The sequence below is a fragment of the Nipponia nippon genome, unplaced genomic scaffold, assembly GCF_047370975.1.
Source record: "Nipponia nippon isolate SJK-2023a ecotype South Korea unplaced genomic scaffold, ASM4737097v1 scaffold_4, whole genome shotgun sequence".
NCBI classification, from domain to species: domain Eukaryota; kingdom Metazoa; phylum Chordata; class Aves; order Pelecaniformes; family Threskiornithidae; genus Nipponia; species Nipponia nippon.
Genome location: NW_028262358.1, coordinates 53,414,251 through 53,439,863, shown reverse-complemented (window position 1 = coordinate 53,439,863; position 25,613 = coordinate 53,414,251). Strand labels below are relative to the sequence as shown.

At 40.5% G+C, this 25,613-nt stretch overlaps 1 protein-coding gene across 3 annotated transcripts in view; it reads right to left on the bottom strand.

The window, feature by feature from the left end:
* The window catches only part of GRM1 (glutamate metabotropic receptor 1), a 195,024-nt gene that overhangs the window by 147,131 nt on the left and 22,280 nt on the right, over nt 1–25,613 (bottom strand). For all 3 annotated transcript variants that reach the window (XM_087776109.1, XM_087776113.1, XM_087776110.1), the window contains exon 3: nt 6,643–6,892. In XM_087776109.1, the coding sequence (XP_087632235.1) occupies nt 6,643–6,892 (250 nt within the window). The remainder of the gene's footprint in view (nt 1–6,642; nt 6,893–25,613) is intronic.

The following is a 25,613-nucleotide window of genomic DNA, read 5'->3' as shown; positions in this document are numbered from 1 at the left end:
GAAACTCAAATCAAATGCAGTTCTGCTCTAATATATGCCTATTTGATTGGTGCTTGACATGTAATCCCATTTTAACATGGATTGATGTTATTTTAGATTAGAGGGTAAACAAAACATGCTTGTTCATAGTGTTCTTGTATCATGTAATGCTGTTTTCATCCACACCGATTACAAATTCTCATCATAGTTAACAGGTGCTAGATTGCAACTACAAATTGAACCATGAATGAATAAGGAATACGAATTTGTAGAGACTGACATGTGCTGAGGTTCCAGACTTTGAAATTAGCAATGGATCCTATTACCAACCTTGGTAATGTTCAGGAAATGGGCTGATGTTGCCAGGTGGGACTACCTTCATTGACAATATTTTGCTTAACTGACAACTTGAGTTAGATTTTGAAAGTATTTGAACATTGATCATGAATGATTTCAGCATTTCATGGAATCTACCTGAATTTTAATCCAGCAATTTGAATCCAAACCCAGCTAAACCTCTGATTACATATAAACATCTATTTAAATACAGCCTTCCACTAACTTGGAGCAGCAACAGACTCATTAGTAACAGTCATTCTGAGCATCTTTGGCCCTGGAGGCACCAGGCAGACAAAACAGTCCTCTTCCCGCTGTAAACAGCATGAAAAGTAAACCTTTTGCTGCTTAAATGACTATCTTCCTATTTGTCAGCACGCCACTTGTATTGTTATCTTTACTTTAGGCTTTTGAACCACTATGAGTTTTATCACTCAGACTACCCTCCCAAAAAACCAGCACATGGTATGCTAGTGGTTTGGGTTCTATCATATCCATTTGGCAATGCTGGATTACTACCAGTTTTCTTAACACCACATTTCCATTCATAGCAAGTTGGCATAAAACACTATCATGAGCAACACTGTGATATATCTATTATTTTTGCCGGATTTACAAGGCCCAAACCTATCCTAGATAATCTAGGCTAGCACAAAGCAGGGCTTTTTTTCCCCATTGACAACATACTGTTGGCTTTTATTGATTTCTTGGTAATCTCTTATGTACTTAAATAGTTAATCATATTTTTTTGGAAATGCAGTTAAACACATTGGCCCTGCAAAGCACTTCAGCTCCTTTGGGAGAATGTGGGCATTTCTTATTGATTTTTTCATTAACGTGGAGCAGCTCCTGTGGTAAATGAAGACACTGTGCAGTGGAGACAGAGTACAGCATCTTTCTTTAAGCTAGTCTAACTTTAAAGAACAGTAACATCCTTTGACGGTCATCTTCTTTATGAAAAACATCCCAATCTAGCAGCAGAATATTCTCAGTCTATTTGTAGGTAATGCATGAGCCACTGGCACCAGGGACTCATCTGGGAGGAAGAGGCAGGAAGATATGGAAGGTATCTTTCTAGCCAGATATGGAAGGTGGTATTTGTGATACTCTGTTATTTATGACATTTGTGATGTCAGAACTGAATGAAAGAGAAATACTTGTCATCATGCTGTTGGCAGTGCAACCTGTGTCATCTGTGGTGGGTTAGCCTTGGTCAGCAGCCAAATGCCCACCCAGCTGCTTGCCAGCTACCCCCACCCAACAGGACAGGGGTAGAAACTAGGATGAAAAATCCTATGGGTTAAAATAAATACACGGAGATTGCTTAACAGTTACCATCACAGGCAAAAGAGACTCATCTTGGGGCAAATTAATTCAATTTATTGCCAATTAAAATATATTCATATAGTGAGAAACAAAGACACAAATTAAAACACCTTTTTCCATGGCAGTCTGCTTCCCTCAGAAATTTACAAGATCACCCCTGAGGAGATACCTTGCCTTCACGCTCAACAGGAGCTACCTCCAGAGGTTGTGGATTATTGCCTCTGTTCCAATTTCTTTGTTTCTTCCCTGGTCCCTAGTGAGGTATCCCAGCTTCTGGGCTTCCTTACCTTCTAATTCCTGACGTCAGCCCCAGTATCCCAGCATCTGAGCAACGAGGCAGCAATCCATTCGGCTGGTTGGCAGATACAATCTTTCCGCGTATCTCAAAGTTCACTCAGGTACCAGATAATTTCTGCCTACAGAGTGACTTCTGTCACCTCCTTCTCCTGTTTCCTTGCTGAAGGACCAGCTTCCTGATCAGACTCTTCCTCCTCCCTTACTAATTGATGCTATGGACTTGTCAATTTCTGATTCCAGTTTTTCGACTATGGGGGTGATTACTGTAGATAGGGTTTGAGTCTCTGTCTTAACCATGGTGTTGTCAGATGTAGAGACCCTCCTTCCTCTGCTCTGATGGAGTTGAACAGAGTCTCAGTAGTCACAGTCACAGTGCTAGGAACTGATGGGTCTCATTCAGGTAGGCAAGGCACTCTTCTGTCAAGTAGTGCACCAATTCAATGGGATTACATGCCTGTTCAGGCATAAAATCCCAGGCTTTGGAAGGTGATAACTGCCCTAGGCACCTGCCCAATCCTCCCACACACCCTGCCACCCAGGGACTGACTGTGTCAGGGCACGTTTCTCTGTCAACTCACCAACAAGTTGTTTACTCTTACACCTGAATGAAATCAGGTTCCACACATCCAACAATAATGGGACCAAAGAGCTTACATTGACAATGCCTTGTCAGTATTTTAGAAAGTGTGAAGTTAAATGCCAAAACCACCATTATTAATATAGGCTTGTGAACAGAGGGCAGACAGGAAAAATTTCATCACACTATGCATCCTGAAAGCTCTGGCACCCTATGCTAAAAGGGTTTTATTAGATATAGAAAAAGATCTGACTTGCCCTCTGTCATGCACCAGGTTCACAGCACAGAATCCAACCATATCTTCATTGTGAAGTGTCCAAACTTTCAGGAGAGGTCACCCTACCAACGCTTAAAATTCATAGTTCTACAATAGCCCATAGAGCGATATTAATGAAGACCATAAAACACTGGAAAGCCTACGGAAGTAAAGCAGTACATAGTCCATTACCAAGTGTTATACTGAAAAACAGCATGTGCACTAATATATCCCTTCCTTCCCAAAGTTCCTCATACGTTAACACTAGCCATTGTGGGTAGGAGTTTGAGAGATCATCATATTGCAAAAGAGCATTTTCATTTCCAACCGTTTATCTAACATGTCTCTTCTCCAGTGATCTCCGAGTAACTCTTGAAATTGGGGATTTCGTTTGCGTCTTTCATTTGCTTTGCATTACCCACACAGATGCTGGAAAGTCAGTTACATGCCTTGTCTTGATGCATCATCCCAGAGGATATAGAGGAGATTAATCAGTTTTGCAAGATTCTCACAAAACCTAATTGATGCTTATTGAGTAATATAAAACCCAGTGGCCTGCGTAAACATGATTAGACACATAATGTTGAGTATCTTTCTACATAGTCTCTTCACATCAAAACTTATTTCTGCTAAAAGAGCTATCACCTAAATTCCCTTAAGAGTACAGTTTATTTTCTTAGCATAACTTTTGCCTTTGGTTACTCCAATACTATCCCAATCATTTTTTTTATACAAAGCCGTGATCAATTTTTGCCTTCTCCTTTCCCTTTGATTATTAGCCACTTTTTAAAGCTTTATCATCCTTAATTTCATTTCTTAATAAATTTTCTCACTGAACTCTCCACTACATTTGGACACTGTATCAATTTCAGAACATCCTCCTTTCTCCCTCAGGCAGGATTGTAACCTCTTCTCCTGTCTTGTCTTAATCCCATCTTCCCTCCAGATTCATAAATAGGAATTGCCTTTTTTTTCCTCACTAATGCAACAGACTCCCACTTCCAGTAGCAAAGGAGACTGAACTTCTAGTTACATCTCTAATCTGAATTTGGGAACACTTGCTTAGATACAGCACAAATAAGATCCTAACTCCATGCCTGAGAAGAGTCAGCCCATCCTGGAAAAGTCCCTAGTATTTGACAACCCAGTCCTGGCTCAATGTAACCCCCCATAATTTCCAATGTATCATTCCCAGATTAAACTGAAGTCAAATTTAGTTCCCAGCTCTCTTTCTGATACCTTGAATTTAGTTAAGCTAAGCTGTTCCTGTCTGGTTTGATCAATAGCAATACTGAAGATAGAGCAGGAAGAAAGCCATTTAGCCAGGTGTCCCTTTGTCAAGGCTTCCTCTTTACAGTGAGTCAGAGCAGATTACGGGGTTGATACAGTGTGGCTGATAATAAACCTGTGGGTAAATTAAAGGCTTTGTTTAGCTCCTTATTGCAAAAAATCTTGATTTCACATTCACTCCCACTTCCCTCAATTAAAAGAACGTTCTTAAAAGGCTTTTGGTTTTTGCTTAGCTGGGTACTTGAATAAAAAAGACTAAACAGCATGTCAGAGTAATGTTAATGCATGCCTTGGTTCCTGTTTGTGTATAGATGACCAAATTCATAGCACTGCAGTTTCGCTGCAACTTACTTGTGAATAAGTTTGCTAGATTTGCCATTTTTTAAAATCACTTAATTAGGACAATTCAAAGAAAATGTCTTTTCTTTTAGTTCCGCAAGCACATATAAAACATGTGCAAGCCCTATAATACTTTTTATTTCAGCCAGCTGTTGGGCACAATCTAGACTATGCAAAGCAATAGCCAGCCTGTTTTACAATCAGAATAGCTCACCCAGCCCTAAAAAGGAGTCTCCCATACTCAATTACCAGCATAAAAGAAGGGTACCTGAAAAACTCATTGTGATTTCCAAAGAAATTCCATTATTAGCATTTAATAGGTGAGAAGTTCTGACAAAAAGTTCAGAGTAATGCTGTTGCGCAGATTCTGAGACAAACAATTGAACTAAATAGAGTAGCGTAATGCTTGGTAAAAGCTTTTAGTCAAAATTTCAAGTTAAAATGTTCCACATATCCAAGGAGCAGGGGATCAAGTAAATGGCCTAATAGGAGAACTAAGGTTTGTATCACCAAAGTACCTAGTTTTGGTGCTTAATGTGGGAGACTCATTTCCTTTGGCTCTCTGTATGGATAGCGTCAAGAGAGCGCACCAAAATCAGGTGAACAATAAGATACCACGAAGGACAATAATACATGAAGAAAGCACAGCATTGCCTAAAGCTGCAGGGCATTTACAAAATGACCAGGGATGCTGTCACCCAAACTAATTTTATAATAGTTAGTTTCTTTAGTTCACTGAAAAAACATACTTAAAACATATCAGTCCTGAAGCATTCCATTATTAACTTCAAATGATGCATATTGAATGATGCAGACGAAAAGCACATGCACAAATCTAAAACATAATACCATTTTCAATACCGCCTTACTATTTGTTTCATTTTAATGCTGATGGCTTTCCAAATGTGCTATATCTTATCTACACATCCTTCTAAAGATACAGTCTCTGCTCCAAATAGATTGCATTCAAAGACTGCAACAAAAATAAATGATGAAAGGAGAGCCATTGATTGCTTTCAAAATTATTACTTGGGCCAGATTAGCTATCTGACTTATAAAAATCACAATTGTGGAGTTTGAGGAGCGATGAGGTCAGGGAAAGACCAATATTATAGCACAGGGCTAAAGGATAGCATCCCAGTCACAACAGTGACAGACAGAAAAACTTTAGGGAGAGAAAGGGACACAAAGAAGTCTGATAGATCCAAATGACAACAGACTAAAAAGGCAAGAGAAGCTAAGTAGGTAAGGAGACAACTGTCAAAGGCCTTGAAGGAATGGTGTTTAAACAATAGGTAAGAAAGAAACAAAGAGTAAATAGAAGGATTTAAAAAGACAGTATCAATCTAACAGACAAGACAGAAAGGTCAGCCCTCATCATTTGAACAGGATTCATTGAAACGGAAAACCAGACATAAAGACATTGCAAAAATCAAGGTGAAACTCAAAGAAGCCTCAAAGTAAGAACTACCACAAAAATGGAAATATGGATACACCATATGTGATACAACTGTAGTTGAAGAACTGATACAATCTAGAAGAAATGATAAAATCTAGAAGAAAAAAGCAACCATTCTCATTTTGATAAAGACGGTCTTTGTCCAATACACATTACTGCACTGTTACTCTGGTAATATAAAACCACACATACATACTGACTTGACCATCAGCAAGTTCGATGTTTTAAAAACAAACAAGTCTGTGTAATATCAGTGCCCTAACTTTCAACAGCAAAGATTAGAACAAAGTATACAAATGAGAATGACAGGTTGTAATCATAAGACTGTGAAAAAGTTCAAGTAATCAAAACCATTCAATAATTTGGGGTTTCAAATTCTCAGTAGACATCCTTAGTGAAATCACATGAAATTTTGTCACATGTCACACTTCCAGATCACATTCTGAAACCACAATTCTTCACTCCCTACTTTGGTTATAAAATCTGTATGAAACATTCCTCTAGAGTGCACAAAAGCACAAAAACAGTAACATCATATATCCATATAAAACAGTTAGCAACTAACATTTACTTCAGCCAAAGTTAACACCACCAATTAAGCTGGCATACATCTTCTTATCCCCTTCCTGAGATCTGCTCTACTGTCTTGCCACATCTTTTCATTCATTAGACAAGTAAATATGGAAATTATGGGTAGACTGATTTGCACCGTTCTGAAATGAAAGAACTGCCTGCAGGATGAGAGGGAGAGGATGGGCAGAGAAATCACACTCAGACCCTTACCTTCCAATTAGCAGGAACTCCCCAAGCACTCCCAGGCGCCTCATGGCAATGAGGATCCCCCTCACTGTCATTCCCTCACAGAAGCAAACCACCACTCTAGCCTTGGGTAACCTTTCTCGCAGCTTGCGGAGCAGGCGATCAAAGCTCTTTTCCCCAGCGTTGCTGTAGATCTTGTCAGAGTGAGCAATGCAGAGACCCTCTTGGGCAGCCAGCTCTTTGAAGGCTTCCATTCCACTTTCCCCATAATTTCCTGTTTTTTAAAAAAAAAAAAAGTTGATATTATATCATGCTTTTAACCAGTTAAGGGGAGCTGTGATGGGAAAGGGATAGTTTTTCTCAAAAAAAATCAACTAGCCAAAGGAAGAGCAAAGGAGGTCCACCAAAATGAACATACTCAGAGTTCAGTGGAGCAACAAGATATCCATGTATCAGAAGTACTGAGTAGTACTCAGTTACTGACCTGGAGACTGCAAGTTTCTTTTCTTACATTGATTTACCAGTGGATATTAAAGGCAAACAAGGGATGGATAGGTAGAAAAGGGGACAAAGACAGCTCAGACAGTAAGGATAAAGTTTTATTAACATTTCTATGGCAAAGATCACAGTTGTGTTAGTCCAGGAAAATAGTCACAGTAAAGAGAAAAAAGGATTTCATTCCAAACTGTTCTGTACCACAGGTAGTCCACGCTCATAAAAGTGAATGAAAGATGGATGTGAACTTAAAACATACTGATCTGGTAGCATTTTGAAAGCCACTTACACAAATCTGACTGACCACTTACCACTTTTGAAAGCCCTTTACACTAATCTTAACTGACAGTTAAAATTTAGGCTCGATGTTTCTCTTGGAATAGGAGACTTTTTGTCTGTAAGAACTTCAGAAAGAACTCTTCCTAATACAGAAATATTGGAACTTTGTGGTCCAGGCAGTATCCAAGCTGATTCTCAAGTTCCCTGCATTTTTCTATTTATACATTTTGGAAGCCAAATCAACAGCTTTACAAAACTCAGACTGCTTTCAGCTATGGAGACAGGTGAAATCTCAAGTTTTCTTTTAATATTTTATGCCTGTCATGAGCACAGGTTTTATGATGAACATCAATCAGGCAAGATGAGCAGATGGATTACAAAAAAATATCTATTAACAGTAACAAGAAATGGTTCAAAAAGAGAAGCATGAATTTTATGCTATCCACATTCATAATGTTTGCTTAATTTATTGAGGAAGTAACATCAGATATGCTGATCACTTCTACACCCAGACCTTTTCAAGCCAGGGATGACTGAAGAGGTCCATCTTCTCCCTTTGCAATGATAGTTTAAAATACCAAAGATTACTGAATCAGCCTAACTTCCTCCACAAAAAAAAAAATCATAACAAAAGGCTACCAGAGAGAAAATTCAGCAAGAGACGGTTCAGGCATTCTTTATAAATCCAACAAAAATAAGTGCATTTTTCCGAAACGTGGATTGTTCACAGCAGATCAGACACACTATGACAGTCATAGTCGTACTAGAATGCAGCCAAACCTGCCAGGTCTAGCGTTAAACAGGTCTAGTGTTAAACTCAAGTCCCACAGCTTTTTGCACCGAAGTGCCCTAGTTTCTCACAAATTTGCAGCACAGCAGAATGGCCTCTTTCCCAATCTGTGACTCAATGCCAGATACAGCAAGCAGGTCAGTCTGCTTTTTTGTCTGTGAGCCAGACACACTCCAGAGCAGGAGTGACCCATGGCCCTGCATGGCTGCGGGGAGGGGAGAAGGGAGGAAGGGCGGTGCCTAGTGCGAACACACCACCAAGGCACTGTGGGCTCAGCACTGCAGCCCCGTCCCATGACCCTGCACTTTGGTAAGTGACGCGGCCTCATATAGGGCTTGTCATATGCTGAGAAGGACACAGGCGGAGACATTTCCATATATTTATAGGCCATAACTTGCAGTCACCAAGGGATTTACCCCAGGACCTGAGCCTGGGCAGGTTGAGCCATGCTGCTTTCATGACTTGCCTCAGGTCCCAGACTAAAGCAGAACAGCCTCATTGCTGACTTGCCATTAGCAAGCACCCAGTCTTTAGAAGGAAATTAGGACATATTTCCCAGTTTCATGTGGAACTTCATGCAACACAGACTCATTTGAAACCAGTAGGATTATTCTTAAAGTCTTACCTAAGGTGAGCCAGGGCACTAAACTGAATCTTCTTAGATGTTTAGGCAATGCATATTAGAAAATAAATGTAGTAGGATTCCTACCTAAATATTAAGGTAGGATGGGATTTTCTCATACCTCGGTACACCACTAACTCTGCTGTGTAATTCAAGTTAATGATTTCAACAAATGAAAAATTAAATCCACTCGGAATGATTTTTCCCAGCTTTAACTTTGATGGGATTTACCTCAAACATAGTCATACCTGTACTAACAGTACAACAGCCTATGAAAATATAGGCTGAGAGGAAGTAAGATTGTTGCCTATAAATTCAATAAGTGTGGTAAAGACCTTAAAAGGAAAAAAGCAAATTAAGATCAAGAGCAACATTGGCACAAGATGAAATAAGCAAAAAAAAAAAAAAAAAAAAAAGGCAGAAACAATCTGAAACTGAAAATGAAAGCTTTCTAACCCTTATATGAAAGTAGTGGAACAGCTTTCCAATAGCAGTAGAAAGAAAGAAATCTGATGTTAGACTGGCGCTTGCTCAGCTCACAAGAGCATTATATAATGTAGATGTCTGCAACAGCAAGAGACGAGACTTGGTGACCTGGGAGGTCCTAGCAAAGTCTGTGTGCTCTGCTCCCAAAGCAAGACAGCATGCTGCACACCTTCCCCCTCCAGGGGAAAGGATCAGGGAGAAAATGAACATGTGACAGATGTTGGATAGTTTGTTCAATGCACTCAGCTAGCCGGGTATGCACAATGTAAGAGCATATATAGAATAGAAAACACTAATTAATTCTGTGCAACAGCCAAGAACATATCCATCTGTACCAGCTTGCTGGGTACATGCATTTCAATCCACATGCATGCAACAGCTGAGAGGGGAAACGAAAGAAATCTGTGTGAGATGGTAGTCAGGGAAGAGTTGCAACAGGGCCATGGGCTGAGGACTATTTTTGCTTTGAAAGAGCCATTGAAGAAAAGATCCAATCTTATCTGCTACTGCCTTTTGTTACCAGAATCATCTCTGAAAAGCCGAAGTATTTATTATTGTGAAGCTACAAACAACTGATTTTTGTTCCAACCTGCACCCAAAACCAGGTGAGCCAGTATCATACTTTGAGCCCCACAATACCTTGCTAATTTTTAACAATTTTTTTCTTTTTTTTTTTAAGCTCTGTTCGACTTGAACCCTATTCAGAGAACCAGATATTTTCCTTGTATGCTTCAAGCAGACTCTGTACAGCAGTGCAAAGGTAAATTCTAACCCTATCATGGCTGCAATTTTACTAAGAGGATTTTCATGACCCTTCTCTCAGTGGCAAAGACAGCTTTGCTTCACCACTGTAAAAATCCTGGATAAGGCCATTCCTGAGAGGGACCCACATATCTGAAGATGCTGGTGAGAGCTACATGTAGTGGGAATTATTTTCACTCCTTGCGTTCCGTACATTAAATATCTTAACAAAAACATCAAGATGCTGTAGTAAAAATCAAAGATGTTATCTTGATCAACAGAAGACAAACAAAAGAAGAAAGTACCAAAAATTTAGCCTCATAAATTGCTCCTATGAGACAGTAAGTATTACATTCATATCACAGCTACACTGGAAGTAATGCTATTTGCTTGTATTAACACTTGAGCAGTGTGGGGAGCAGAACCCATGAGCTCCATCTAAAAGGTTTATACTCTTTATTATAGCTGTTTGACAAATTTACCCCCATTCTCTTTGTCAAGAGGACCATTTATTTTTCATTTATGAAATGGAGCAGGAATGTAGCCTCAGCAATCAGATGCTTATGAGAATCCTGGAGATCATCTTCTTAAGGGATGCACAGAGTGGCTGTGTGGGTCTTCCCAAGCCACGTGACAAAGTGCTGTGTTTTCAGGGGGCTCATAATCAAAACAGTGTGTCCCACATAAATCAGTGTCTGATTTCATTCAAGGATAGGGATTATTTGTGGGGCAGCATACGGAAATATGAACTGTTCATATTTGTGCTGCAGCGAACATCCCCTTGAAATATAGGTTAGCACCTGTTTAAAAAAAAATCTTAAAGAAAATCATAATGCTGAAGAGGAAGACTGACTGTTCTCTCTCACTCTGCTTTCAGTGTCAATAGGAAATATCAACTACTTTTTAGAGACCCCTTTAGAGACACACCTGCAAAAACAACAACATAAACCCACAGCAGAGGACTGAGCCTGGAAGAATGCTCCAATGCACTTAAATAACAAAAGGCAGGAAGCGAGAGATACTTCACCTACCTGGGCCATGAGCAATACCTTCAGGTGAGGTCACCTATTCCTTGCCATTATTTGCTTATTTGCTGCATTTATTCCTCTAAACAGCAGCAGTAACCACAATCTAGATGAAAGGTGAAAACAAAAAACCATATACCCTGCAAACACGTAACGAAGGGAGTGCACTAATAAGACAACCACAAAATCTAGCTTCACCGCAGGGTACTAGAGAGGCGAGTCATATCGCAGGAAGGTCCCCCTTTTCACAAATAACAAGAGAGAAACTATTCCCTGTCCTCTCCTTTCCTCTCTCAACATTATGACTTGTTTGTTCACCTCTCCCAAGCTTGTAGATACATTGCTGGAGGTATGAAGTCTGTTTCAGGGTTCAGTATTGATTCACTATAAAACATCTCTTTTCCTCAGCTAATTAACTGCTTTTTGGCAGAGAGAAAAGAAGAGGAGAACAGGAGGACTGCATGACCTAACTGCAAGGGATAACTACTCAAAAGCTTCTCTACTGCAAAGGCAGATTATTTGGGAAGAGTAGAGCAAAGGACATGACCTGATTATTAAGTTACTTCCTGATATGTCGCAATAACTAATTTGTAAAAGCTAGTGGTAATATTAAATATGACAGTAATGGTACAGTTGTCAAATACAAGTCTGGGGAGACTGGGAGGTTTTGGACCAGTGAACAGAAAAAAAAGAAAAAAAGAGGCAAAAAAGAGTGCCAGTTTTCTCTCCTGTGTTTCCCTATGCCACAAGGGCATCTTTGAATATGGTCAGTTAATAAGAAAATGATGGATTTATCTCACTTTAATGTATTTCTTATCAGTTGAACCATATTAAATAATCATGTGCATACTCTTAGTCCATTGCAATCTAAAATTTAAAAGTTCAATCATCAGATTTAAACCCGTATGTTAGTAAAAGGTTGGGAACACATACATAATCAACTAATGTGTCTCAGATGACAAGCAGTCACTTTCTAAACTGTAATAATTCAATGACTTACATCCATTTGTCCACACCTTTGATTAGGAGAGTTAAAAATAAAAGCCAGAGTCTACATTTATTCCCTGAATGTAGCAGACTGACAAAAAAATGAAAAGTTGTAGAAATGGATCTGCCCATGTGTGTTGTTTTGGTATATCCCAAACATAGATACTACACTCATAGAAAGCAGCTCTGTTGGCACATGGCTTCCAGGACCATTGAACTGACACCATCCCTCCTCTGGGAGGGCTTCTGTCACTGTGGAAAGGGCGAACATCAAACACTCCTATGTTTCTCAAGAATAACTTTTTCAAGGCTAAAGCCACGGTGATGTCAGGAGGGGCTGCTTTTTACCAGTTATCGGTTACTCCAAAGCAGATTTGTGTTTCCTTTTTCAATGAACCCTCTTCACTTAATATTGACTTTGCCACCTAAAGCCCTTTACCACACAGTTTCTTTTCAGAGTTCAGATAGCTTTCTCAACATAATTTTCTTTCCTCTCTGAGTATATCTCACCTCAGATGTTTTTAAGGGCCAACTTCAAAGAAGGTAAGTTAGGCTATGAGAGCACTTCACAAACCCTAAAGGACTCACCACTTTACAATAAGAAGAATTCTGCATGGACGTGGACTCCAGTTCTGATATCAGTTGGGACAAAATAGTGGAGAAAATACCAAAAGAAAAAGCTTCACTAGACCTAAAATCCCAGTCTAACTGCAAAGCTTAAAAGGAAAACTCTGCCTCTTATTTTGTTCTAAGTAGTTTGCAGATAAATGAGGAAAAAAAAAAAAAAAGCTTTACAAAGAACACTGAAGTAGCTATTTTAATTTCTCCAAGTACAATGATTCTAAAGAAGACCGAAACAAGTCTTTTCAACATTGACCCCTAAGGACAGTTTAATGCAGGTTGAACATCACAGATACTCACTACAGTTATTCCTCTCCTGGAGACCAGCTGGATTGCCCACTGCTCCCTGTCACTTGGATCAGGTCCAGCCACCCAGCTCCTCGGTTCTAAAGTTGCTGTTAACCTGCTACCACCCATATGTGTCGCAGACCCCCTTATCACCACCAGCTTGCCTCCCAGGCCAGCTCATGGTTCTGTGGAAGTCAGTGTTTCCCTTACTTTTACCTGGTTATTTTTCTTTTACAGTGCTACAGGGATTTTGTGTTGGGTGCAGGCCTCACTGTCCTTCAGTTACGGAGAGAGTAACTCATAATTAGAAACTGGAATAGCAGTGTGTACATTCTGTATTCTTTTAAACTATCTTAGAAAATTTTCTGGGTTTACCACAGATTTCAAAGCAACTGCACTTTAGCTTGACAAAAGCCAGAAGGATGTGTTGAATTAATGAATTGAGTCATCTTTGGTACACTACAGACCTCTGCCATCTGTGCTTACGGCCTATTTTCTTCAGAACTTAAGGCCCTTCTAGAAATGCAAAAAGTGAGCTGTTGAGACCAGACTAGTCTTTTTGTTTTCTAAAGTCAAGTAAAACTGAGTACAAGTGTATTGGGTTTGCGTGGCAAGGTTTTTGGGAGCAGGGGGGCTACAGAGGTAGCTTCCGTGAGAAGCTGCTAGAAGCTTCCCCCATGTCCAACAGAGCCAATGCCAGCCGGCTCCAAGACAGACCCACCACTGGCCAAGGCCACGCCAATCAGCGACAGTGGTAGTGCCTCTGGCATAATATGTTTAAGAAGGGGAAAAAATTACTGCACAACAGCAACTGCAACCAGAGAGAGGAGTGAGAACATGTGAGAGAAACAGCCCTGAAGATACCAAGGACAGTGAAGAAGGAGGGGGAGGAGGTGCTCCAGGCTCCAGAACAGAGACTCTTCTGCAGCCCACGGTGAAGATTGTGGTGAGGCAGGCTGTCCCCCTGCAGCTCATGGAGGTCCACGGTGGAGCGGAGGTCCACGGTGGAGCAGATATCCACCTGCAGCCCTTGGAGGACCCCACACCAGAGCAGGTGGATGCCCAAAGGAGGCTGTGACCCTGTGGAGAGCCCAGGCTGGAGCAGGTTTGCTGGCAGGACTTGTGAACCCACAGGGGACCCACGCTGGAGCAGTCTGTTCCTGAAGGACTGCACCTCGTGGAAGGGACCCACGCTGGAGAAGTTCATGGAGGACTGTCTCCCGTGGGAAGGACCCCACGCTGGAGCAGGGGGAGAGCGTGAGGAGTCCTCCCCCTGAGGAGGAAGGAGCAGTAGAAACAACGTGTGATGAACTGACTGCAACCCCCATTCCCTGGCCCCCTGCGTCACTGGGAGGGAGGAGGTAGAGAAATCAGGGGTGAAGTTGAGCCCAGGAAGAAGGGAGGGGTGGGGGGAAGGTGTCTTAAGATTTAGTTTTGATTTCTCATTATCCTGCTCTGATTTGATTGGTAATAAATTAAACTAATTTCCCCAAGTCGAGTCTGTTTTGCCCATGATGGGAATTGGTGAATGATCTCTCCCTGTCCTTATTTTGACCCACGAGCCTTTCGTTATGTTTTCTCTCCCCTGTCCAGCTGAGGAGGGGAGTGATAGAGCAGCTTTGATGGGCACCTGGCATCCACAACAACAGAGAAAATAAGAACAGAAGATGAAAGGGTGGAGTTAGATGATTGTTATAGCCATAAAACAACACAGTATTCCTGTCATAGTCCAAGTTTTCAGAGAGACAAAACTATATTTCAGATAAGAAAATCTGCATGATTTTAGTAAATGCTAAGTTACAGCTCACCATAGTGATGTGTTATCTCCGCAAAGATGACCCAAATGTAAGTAAAACTCTGCTACTAGATACAGTGGTTACATTTAAGCCTTCATCCTGAATGAGGCAGATGCATCATCTTGAAAAACTAATTGATATTCTTGTCAGAAAGAGAAGCACAGGTGAAGTCAGTTCTGAAGTAATGAGGGTATTAATGCTAAATTGCACTTCCCTAATAAGAGAAATGCCAAAATGTGGTCTTATGCCAATATTTTTTTCCTAAACATATTCAAAGACTAGACCTAGTGCTTATTTATTATGTGTCTAACAAGGAGTTTTAGAGATTTATTTATATTCTAATGGAACTATTTCAGCTCCAACCCTGGCTGGTATACAGTATTTGTAGCAAATTTACTTGCTGAACTTCATCTTTCTGTTCATGACTTATCAGTAAGTAGCTTCCAGTTTTCTTCAAAATGTATTAAAAATAACCTAGTGATGCCTAACATTAACTGTTGGTTAGTTCTGCTGATTAGCATTGGTTGAACAACGGGTCACAGATGTGTTCTGTTTCGTGATGACACTGGAGAAAGTAAACATAAGAATAAAGTTTCAACACTCTCTTATGAATAAACTCCACTGTTTTTTCGAAGCTTGCTGTGAACATTATAGTTAGCAAAATCATTCTATATGTTATAGTTATAGAAAGAATACCCAAAAGGGACATCAAAGCAGGAGAACAATATTCTCTCTTCTTTTTTTTTTTTTTAATATGAGCAGACATTTCAAAAAGAAAGAATAAAGTATATGCTCAGTTCTGCTCATGTTTTGGCAATTATGCATTTAGTTTAGCTCACATTTCAAGCACAAAATTTAAAACTTTGATGCCAACTTTGAGCAAGCAAAAATCACACACAGCTGTACCCTACTATGGATGAAGGTTTGAACATAAAGGAATGAATGGAAATTTAAAAACATATTTCTACTGGTTATCTGGTTTTTGAACCTGAGGGCACAGAGAGGTCATAGTTTCTGGCTTTTCCCCACAGTTTTGAGAGTTAAACATAGTTATTTTTATTTCTGTGAAGGTATCCTATCTGATACTCACAAATCATATGTTTTCATGGGCTGGGACTTAGAGGGCCAAATACCATGAGATACTCCATAAAGAGTCACCAGGACTGTAAACCCTTCCCGATAACCTACATTATCAATGGCTTTAAGAGGTATCTGGAAAGTATGTTAGAAATGAGATTACTTTTTGAAGTGTATTTTCTACTCATTTTCTCATTAGAGAGAAGTTAGTGCTGGGAACTATTCCCACTGAAGTCCTTGATTTCAGTGGCTACACTAGCAGATGTTTATTAATTTTTAGGAGGGCCAAATGAACTATTAAATTTTATTCCTTACTGTCTGCTAACACACATCATTGAAACAAATATCCAAAAAGCTACTGACCTGAACTATAACCTCAGAGCTAAATGTTCATGGCCTTTAGGGCAATTTTGGCTTATATATGATTTTTAGACACCAATACTTTCTGTTGAAGTGAGCCACAGCTCTAGATGTGAATTACATCAGGTTTGGAATAGCATCTAAGTAATAAATCATAGTCTTCTGTCTAAAAAACCATACCTAATCATAGCTTATCTGTCACCAGAGAAACTGTCCATCTAAATGGAATAAATTTCTGGGTTTTGTTGCAAATGAGAAGATAGATAGACTTTTTGATGTATGCTTTATCAAATCCCTGGATACTGTAATCTTATTATTCAGAAGAAAATTATGTGATTTTAGAAAGAATGTTTTAATTTAAACGTGTTTAAGAAAGACAGTGGCTGTTTTGCCTTACATGTCCATTAAAGAATTTGATGAAAAGAAATATAATTTCCTAATATTATCTGAACTGTCTACCCTCACTCACAGCCTACTTTTGATTTTGACTACTATGACCAATCATCTGTAATCAATTATATCAGCACAGCTGGAAGAAACCTGGAATAACATATTAAACAGTTCTGCCTCTTGGATTGATACAAGAAGAAAGCAAGCTGGAAAGGTTTAGGTGATGAATCTGAAAACTAGAGATAAGAAGCAAAAAGATATTTTTAACAATTTAAGAACAAGGCCTAGGAAAAGAGAACTGAAATGCATAAGCGAAAATAAAATGTATCTAAACAGAAGTGTTTCATTTTTACAGAATCAACATTGTCAAAAAGATTTAATTTAACTTTATAAATGCTTTTTTCAGTAACATCCCCCCCCAAAAAAAGCATTTAGTCAAAATATTTCCAATCACCCCTAAGCTGAAGCCCCAGTTCTGCTAACACCGTCACAGATGGTGACTTGAATACTCACAGTGATGCTTTAAAAGACTTACAGCAGAGAAGTTAAATACATAGCAGAAGTGTTTGTAGGATTTGAGATTGACGGAAATAAATTAAAAAAAAATTAAATCAAGTCCTAAGTTTGAACGGTTCTCCCAATGATAAAATTGAGGTGAGATATTCATGCCAGCATTTCCAATTGAGTACATAACCTCAAGGATTAACCCAATATAAATGTTTGAATTACACAATGTTAAAAGGCATATCTGATGCTGATTGGTGAAACATTTGAAATACCTTTCCCCACAGGCTACTGTAGTATCTGCAGATGAAAAGGTGACTTAATGCTGAGAATCCAGGCAGAGCTAGTACAGGAAATGAATGTAAAAGCTGGATTACTACAAGCAAAGAACAAATTATTAGTTTACTTTGCGTAGCTCCCACAGAGGTAATATAAAAGAGTGAACTTTAGAAGGGCAGACCTGTGAGATGATAGAAAAAACTGTCTAAATGCAAGCAGGACAAAGTGATTAGCCTGAAAACATGAGATATTGTAGAGCACTTAAGAACACTGCTTGTGAAATAACAGCAAAATGAACAGTTCATCTTCTCTCCTCTGAATTGCCATTAAGCTACAGAAGCACAAACTGGGACTGAGCATAGAAATTGAGTGAGCCAAGCCTGAAAAGAACAAAACTGTCACAACTGTCACAAAACTACTTCACAAAACAGGTAACAGCCGTTATCTGACTTCGGCAGCTGGGAGCGACTGACTCCGTCTGCCAGCGCATTGCACGCTGACTGAGAAGCACAGTGGTTCTGCGCCCATATAGCTTTGCCAGGCTGCGCCCAGCGACGATGCCTCAGACCTCCTGAGTCCTCCTGCACCCACACCCACGCCCAGGAGCGCTCCCAGACCGCCCCCCGCGCTCTCGGGGCCGAACAGGGGAGGCCGTAGGGGTGAGAGGCCCTTGCAGCGCTCCTGATGTGGTTCTTCACACATCGTGCATCCTTGGGGAGATCCATGAAATGCTGCTATGCAGACCTGTAAAATGGCTCGTTGGCAGGAGAAAAGAAGGACCCTTTGCTGGGTTAAGAAACAGAAGAAAAGACAATTCATGGAGAAATACAAAAAGATTGGGGTTTTTTTCCCAGACACTGCAATTTTGTTTTCTCCACACCCACAGCCCTGTGGCTTACAGACAGCTCCTGAGGAACAACATCTGGGTGCTCACAAGTTGTACGGTCATCCCGAAGGTCCCAGCAGCCTCTTGTCCCCAGCTCAAAACAATCCGAACCCAAGCATGTCATCCCAGCATGGCCTCAGCTGCTCGGCCCTCAAATAAACGCTCCTGGGAAGACATGCTGGAGGAAGGGAACAGCCCTCTGTCGAAGGCCCATGAGCTAGCCACAGCCCCCTGCAAGCACCAGGGAAGACAGGGACAGACCTGCTTGCTCCCATCACCTTGTTTTTTCCCAAATTTCACTTGTGAGGGCCAAAGCACTCAGAGAAAGCAGGCACCAGTGAAGCGGGCAGGTGGAGAGGGCACCGGTGGCAGGCCCTGGAGGCCAGGCAGAGCTGGCAGAGCAGGGGTGCAGGCCCCGCAAGGCAGGAGCTGGCGCCCCTGCGGCCTGGCTGCCCTGGCTCCCAGGGGCAGCTGATGGCGGGGCAGGCATCTCTGCCAGGCCACGTCCGGTTTACTGACATGGGAACTCAGGTTGAGAGGGAAAGGAGGGGAGAGAGAGGGCATGGGGAGGTGGGTGACCCCAGATGGCAGGGTGGCAGGCGGGAAATGGGAGGAGAGAGGCCAAGGCCGTGCATATATCGAGTGCATCCAAATACAGCCGCTACTGAGGGTAAGACAGCTATGCTTATATACTTTGGTGCATACAAGCTCTCCAGGAACATTGTAATTAACCACTGTCAAAGGAGGCTGTGAGATGGCAGACCGCGAGGCAGATTTGGGTGGCCTACTTTGACGCTTTGCTGGCAGCACAGAAGCAAGGCTTTTGGCCTCGACAGCAGCTGAAGGGCAGCATCGATGCAGCTAGCTCTGATCTCATGGCTGTGGGAGCGAGGAAAAATCCATCTGCAGCAGTGCAGATGTGATCTTCTTGGCGAGAATGTTATAGGGGACTCCTCAGCCAGTCTGTGCAGTTGTTCCAGCGCTGTGAGACCAGGCAGCCCCATGCGTGCCAGGGTTTTTGATGAGGGTCTCCATCAAGGGTGTTGAGGACCGATGGGGCTTTTCAGGGTGTTCTACATTTCTGCCTTGACTGAATCAATAAATGACTACATGAGTGCCTCTTGATCTTGTGACAGCAAGCACGGTAGATCTGATCTGTGCACTAAAATACGCCATATATTTCTCTCCAGTAACAAGAAGATCTACTTTTGACAAAGGGGAGTACAGCAGTTCAGCAGATATACTTCTACAGCTGGGAGTATTAGAAAATCAGACCCTGAAGTCCTGACCAGGCACCATGGGAATATGATCCAAAAGCACAAGACATGACAAATTACATTTTGGTGTTGTATAACCCAGCATCACTAACATGCCTCTGGTACGAAGTAACATAATGTTCTGTGACAAGATGTAAGCAACATACAGTGAAAAGATACTGAATCCTTCAGACGCGTAGAATGTTTTCAGGCCAGATATCATCTGCTTCTTGTATATAATCCAAATACAATCAACTGAATTGGTGCTGATGGTAAAACACATGAGATCCAAAAATAAACAAATTTTCAGTTTCTAATTATACTAGACAATTTAATTTCTTTCTTTTTCTTTTTTTTTTTTTGCAGATGGGCTGGTAGGTTCAGTTTCTCTTTTCTGCATTGCCATTATGCTTCAGAAGCACAAATTGGTATTAAGCATAGGTGTTAGGTTGGCCAAGTGTTAAAAGAACAAAATAAAACAGTGAGGCTATTTATGACAGCAAGCTCATGAAAGGTTCATAAAAGTGTTAAATAGCTGGAGAAGAGGAACAGGTCTTCTTAGAGAAAAAAAACAGCAGTGCAGAGGTCGCTGCAAGTTCTATATACCATTGAGGTCTCACATAAACTCTTTCTCTCTCCAACAAAGCATTTCTGGCTTTACTTAAGTGAAGACCTGGTAGTCCTTTGTATGAGTCCCTTTGTATCTCCCTCTCCTCCACAGTAAGCAAGATATTTAAGTTAGATTTGATGATTGTTAGTACAGAACCAGGATTTCAGCAAGAGAACATAGAAAACCTTGACACTTCCCATACTTTTGTAGAAAGAAGCTAACGATTCTTCTTAAGGCATAATGAAGAGATATACTAGTCACATACCACTTTGGGTGGCACTGATATGATCCTTTTATTAATTTTAAATGTTTTCTTTCTTAGCACTATTTTTCATGCAACTGAGTAGTTTGCATGGTTTGCATGCACTTGCCTAATTGAGAAGTTGATCGTGATGTAGCGATTCTATAGGGCACCTTTAAGTAAATGAGATTTGCCTTAGAGAGGCTAGTTTGAAGAGCTCTCTCCTATTAGACGCTATGATTAGATTGGATTAAACAAGTGATGTTTCTGTAAGTATGTGACTGTATACAGAAACAAACCCACAGCTGCTTGGAATGGGGAAGTTCAGGACATCTGTGAGTCTGCACTACCTGAGAGCAGAGATGCTCAGGCACTGGGGAAATCCCACTTACACACTAGGGGAATTAGACTACGCAGAAAGTGTTTAGCTGTTTCATTATCAGCAGGATTTCTCTGTTTCTAAAATGCTGCTATATTTTTCACCATCCATGTGTTCAATAGTGAGCAGTGTTTTTATTTAAAATATGGTCTGAATGCAAATTTTTCTCTGTCTCCTTTGAAATTACCAGAAGGTAATATTGAGATTAGCCACTGCTCATTTCCTTTGGTGCCATCAGGATCCAGCTTGAGACTTCCTGGTTGCACAGACAAAATATCAATGGGGAAGGGAGGGAGAGAAGACTGCCAGTGATAAAATCATACACAAACTGTTGTCACAGATTTCAGCATATTTCCTTTATGGATTCAGCTTAAACCCCTCTAGGATGCTTACCCAGAGGAATAAGGAGATAAGAAGCTCCTGTATGTATGCAGTATGTACAATTTCCATGACCAATGCAAAGCAACTCATTCTAAGCTGTTACTCTCCCATATGGACAGAGAGCGAAAGGTGCCTGCCAAGGACTGTCTGGTCCTGACCCTATTCTGTTAATGTGATGGCCTCCCTCCCGCTGTTACTGCAGCCCCACACAGGGCAGGGGTGGTTGTGGTTTTGATGCATCTGGGAGGGTCAGTACAAATGCAGAAGCCTGCTCTTGAAATGTCAGCCTGATGACAGGGATTACTGGCACAACTGTGAGCAAGCTCATTCCTGCAAAATCCTTGGCAACAACGAACTTCGAAATTATGGACAGAATTTGTATGAACATATAGATCTTTTGGACATTTGTTAGACTTTTCTATGGTCCTCCTTCCTTCATAACAACAGTTATGTTTTGTATGTTATGTGTATGAGATTTTGTGTCCAAGATTAGTTTTATCCTTAAAAACATCTCCCACATTGCTATGGTATTTTCAGAGGAATGACAATCTTATCATATACATCTGTCCAGGTTTTAATATAATCAGAAAAGCATATGTTTATGCATATTAACATATTATGAGACGGAGATGCTTTAGGCAGACCTCAATTTTCAGCTTTAATAACTCGACTATTTATACACTGTTGGAAAGCACGCTAAATGACATGGTGAGGCCCAAAATCTACTCTGTTTTTAGGATGTGGATTTCACTGAATCAGGAGTTACGTGCATACACAAGTGCAAAAACAGGCACTTAGGGCTTATATTTTTGACATTTTAAAAAATGCTATTGCAACTTGGTGCAGAGAAAGGCCAAGGGATGAAAGTTGTGTAAGTCTGGAGATTTTAATAAATATCAGCAACACTTGTCTTCAAACTTTTGCCTTTCTTGGTTCCAACATTCCTCTATATATTCTTTGGGTGCACGCTGTCTACACAGAGACAAAGAAATTGTGCTGCCTGAATAGTTACAGAAGCACAGAGGGGCCATGTTTAAAAGCAAAAATGCATAGTTGACAAGGCATGCTCATAGGCTTTTGGGAGCCTAGGAGATAAACTGATTATCTCTTCTGAGATAAATTAATTTTAAAAAACCTCAATGTACGGAATGGGAAAGCCTGTGTGGTATAAAAAACACGGAAATCATTACTGAACTCTGGATGACCATCAAGTACATCTTATTAATGAGTGAAACAGCTGAGGCAAGATTACCAAGGAATCAGAAAAGACAAATGGCCCTGCAAGAAGCTTTTGAAGTCTGCTGAAGGTCAGTTGAAGTGAAAGGCATATCATTGTATTCTTTTTTCAGACTTCTGAAAAGGCTTTATTTTGGCTGATGACTATTGGTATAGTATTTTTGCATCAGGATTTCCATTTTTAGCTAAGTAGTTTGCCTGCCCTAATCTGAGATCAGAGCCTTCTGAGAAATTCCAAGCTCTTATTAACTTAAACCCAAACTTTTAAATGGAGCCCCTTTAAAAAAAAGTATGAAATTATCTGGACTGAATTTCTATTGATTTTATTTTTAAAAAACAGGCTGAAGCAAATGATTGCTGAAAAAAAATGAGGGTTGCAGGCTTATACAATGCCTCTGAGAATTCTTACAATATAGAATGGCAATATTTCCAAACTGTCTTATTGCATCTTCTTTAGCTTACGAAGAGGGCATATCAAACCAATAAGACAGGCTAAAAACAAAATGAAGGGATTAGAAAGCAAACAAAACAGGGTGCAATAAAAAATGTAAATCACTAGACTCTGCTAGAGGTAAATTTAACTTCTTATTTAAAGATAATCTTTAAAGATGGTATTTTTAAGACATGGTCTAAAAGCTTACTGCAATTATTAAAACAGGAAAAACAGGCAAACTGGTTATTTGCTGAATTAATATACAGGAACCTTCTGAAATAACTGACTGCATAGTAGTCTGTAGCCAAAGGAACTGTACCTGATGATTCTTTTTGTCCTCTCTGTTCCCTGCCCCCTAAGATTATTCATTCATTCAGGTGTGGGCAAAAAAACACACTCAGAAAGACAACTGAGCAGCCAGGTTCTCAGTGGCACTGGGACCATGTTTGGCAGCATACTGCTAGTTCACCTCCCCAGGGAGAACCGCCTCTCTTCAGGGAGGCATTCATTGGCCTCTGAACTAGTGCAGCGGCTTTGCGGCTTTTTGCCCTGTACTGCTTGCTAAAAACAGTTGTGGTTGATGCTTTCCTTGGAATCACTTTCATTCAGTAAGTGGTAGAGAAGCCTCATCATAACATCTGAAGGAAAGCTCAGGAACAGCAGAACCTTTATCGGGACTTAAATCCTGTTGTAGTGATGAGTTTCACTTGGCACTTCTCAGCCGCAGATTAGAGTCTATCTCAATCACCAGCAAATAAACATCATGACTAATGATTGTATCTGAAATATGTTGCTGAAATATCTCATTGGAACACAACTGCCAGGCTTGCTTTCAACCCTACATCCCAAAGACAGCTGTAATTGAAGTTTTTACAAGAAAGTAACTTGCAAGAGTTCCCCCCATAGCACTCCACCTTCTGTTAAATCTCATCAACAGTTATAATAAAATAATGTTTGCACTTCCAACAAAAAAAAATCCAACTTGAGACAGAAAAGACTGTTAACAAACTCATGCTTTAAAATGTCACCCCACACATTGCCTGGGAAAAGAGGTTAGACACTACAGTTTTCCTTGGCAATGTTAATCAGATTAATTACTTCATTTTGCTTACAATGTAAGAAGCTAATGGTTTTGCTATTTTTGTAGGTAGATATCTACCTATAACAAAAAGTATTGATGGTCAAAGATAAATGGATTTAAGAAAAAAAAAAAATCCAAATCGGAATTATCTATTTTACTGACATCATAGTGCTAGGAAAAAAAATTGAAAACATCACTTCCTGAATTGCATCCACTTTAGTCACATTTTGTTATAGGTGTCAACTCTGTCAGAATATCATCTGTCAAAACGAATTAGTGGAAAATTTAGTACTTCACTTTTAATGAAGAATAAGATTGTAATGGCATTTAAATTTTCCTTCATCCTCTTGTTAGCACTTGATAAATACTCCTCACAAGCACTGCTGCTCTTCTGACATGATGCCTACACTCTGATCTAGCAAATCTAAAGAAAGGCAAAGGTAGAAAGCTTTCTGGTTTTCTTAACATTTCTTGAGATCTCTGCAAGCTATTTTCATCTTGACAATTTAATTTGAGTGGATTAGGTGGTTTTTCTCTCCCCTCCTAAATAATGTTTTATTTTGAGTGGATATCCATATTATCAGAGTTTAATGAACACAAAACAATATGTGAATGAAAAACATTCAAAGCACTTCTGTATGTTCATGTATGTTTATACAACAACAGGGGATGAACTGTTTTTTCTCTTACCTATGGGATGCTGTGAAAAATTTTTATTTAATCACAAATTACTGGTTTTCTTTCTTGTCTCATAGAGTTGAGATCCATCATAATGCTACACTGGGAACAGACACGTCCCATGAGATATCTGCTGTACTTACTATCATTGAGAAACAAAATGTGGTTTTCTTCAATGCAAAACCCAACTGTAGGCACAGCTAAAGACACAACAACAACTCAAGTGGCCCAAATGTTGACTGGGCAACCTTTCTCAGCATCACCATCAGAGATTTGCCATCTTCTGAACACACACAGCAACAGCCATCTGCTACGCAGGGAGGTCTGTCACTGGAGCTGACTCAAAGTCTGTCAAAAGCATGAGCAGAGGGAGGAGAGGCCCTGAGATGCAGGGCTGGGTGAAAGCTCTGGAGCAGTAGGTTGATCATTTCTGGTAGTTGCCAAGACATGGAGGCCAGGAGCCCTGACCACTACTCCCGGGAGCTGTCACTCCCACAGCAGCAGCAGCAGCAGCAGCAGCCACTGTCTGGTATATCATCTCTTGCCCTTAATGACACGAACCAGCCCTGCCTTCCAGACTCGGCACGGACAAACTGGGCAGCAGAGCTGTGCTTTCTTCTGCCTCTCCCAGTAAGCCCACCCAGCCACGTTCTTTGCTTAGATCTGAACTGGCCTTCCTGTCTTTGAAAAAAGGAAATTATGCCATTTGGCTACAGTCGGTGGTATGGGAGTCCAAAAGGTAACAGAGAAACATTGGAAGCTGGGAATTGCAGAAAAGAAAAAAAGAAAAGGCTACTCTTAAAGGATAATGATGACGGGTCAGTGATAGAAGGGATTCTGCAGAACAGGAAGAAACATTCAATAAGTTTTTATGTTCTGTATTTTGGGAAAGAGACAGATAATGTATACATACCAGAAGATGATGACGATGTTGATGGTGATGATGAATGGTAACTTCCCTTCCCAATTCAGAAGGAAATCAAGCGGCAGCTCCAAAAGGCAGGCATTTTAAAATGGATGTGTTCAGATAACTTCTGACAGAAGTTGCTGACGAGCTCTCTGCACTACTAGAAA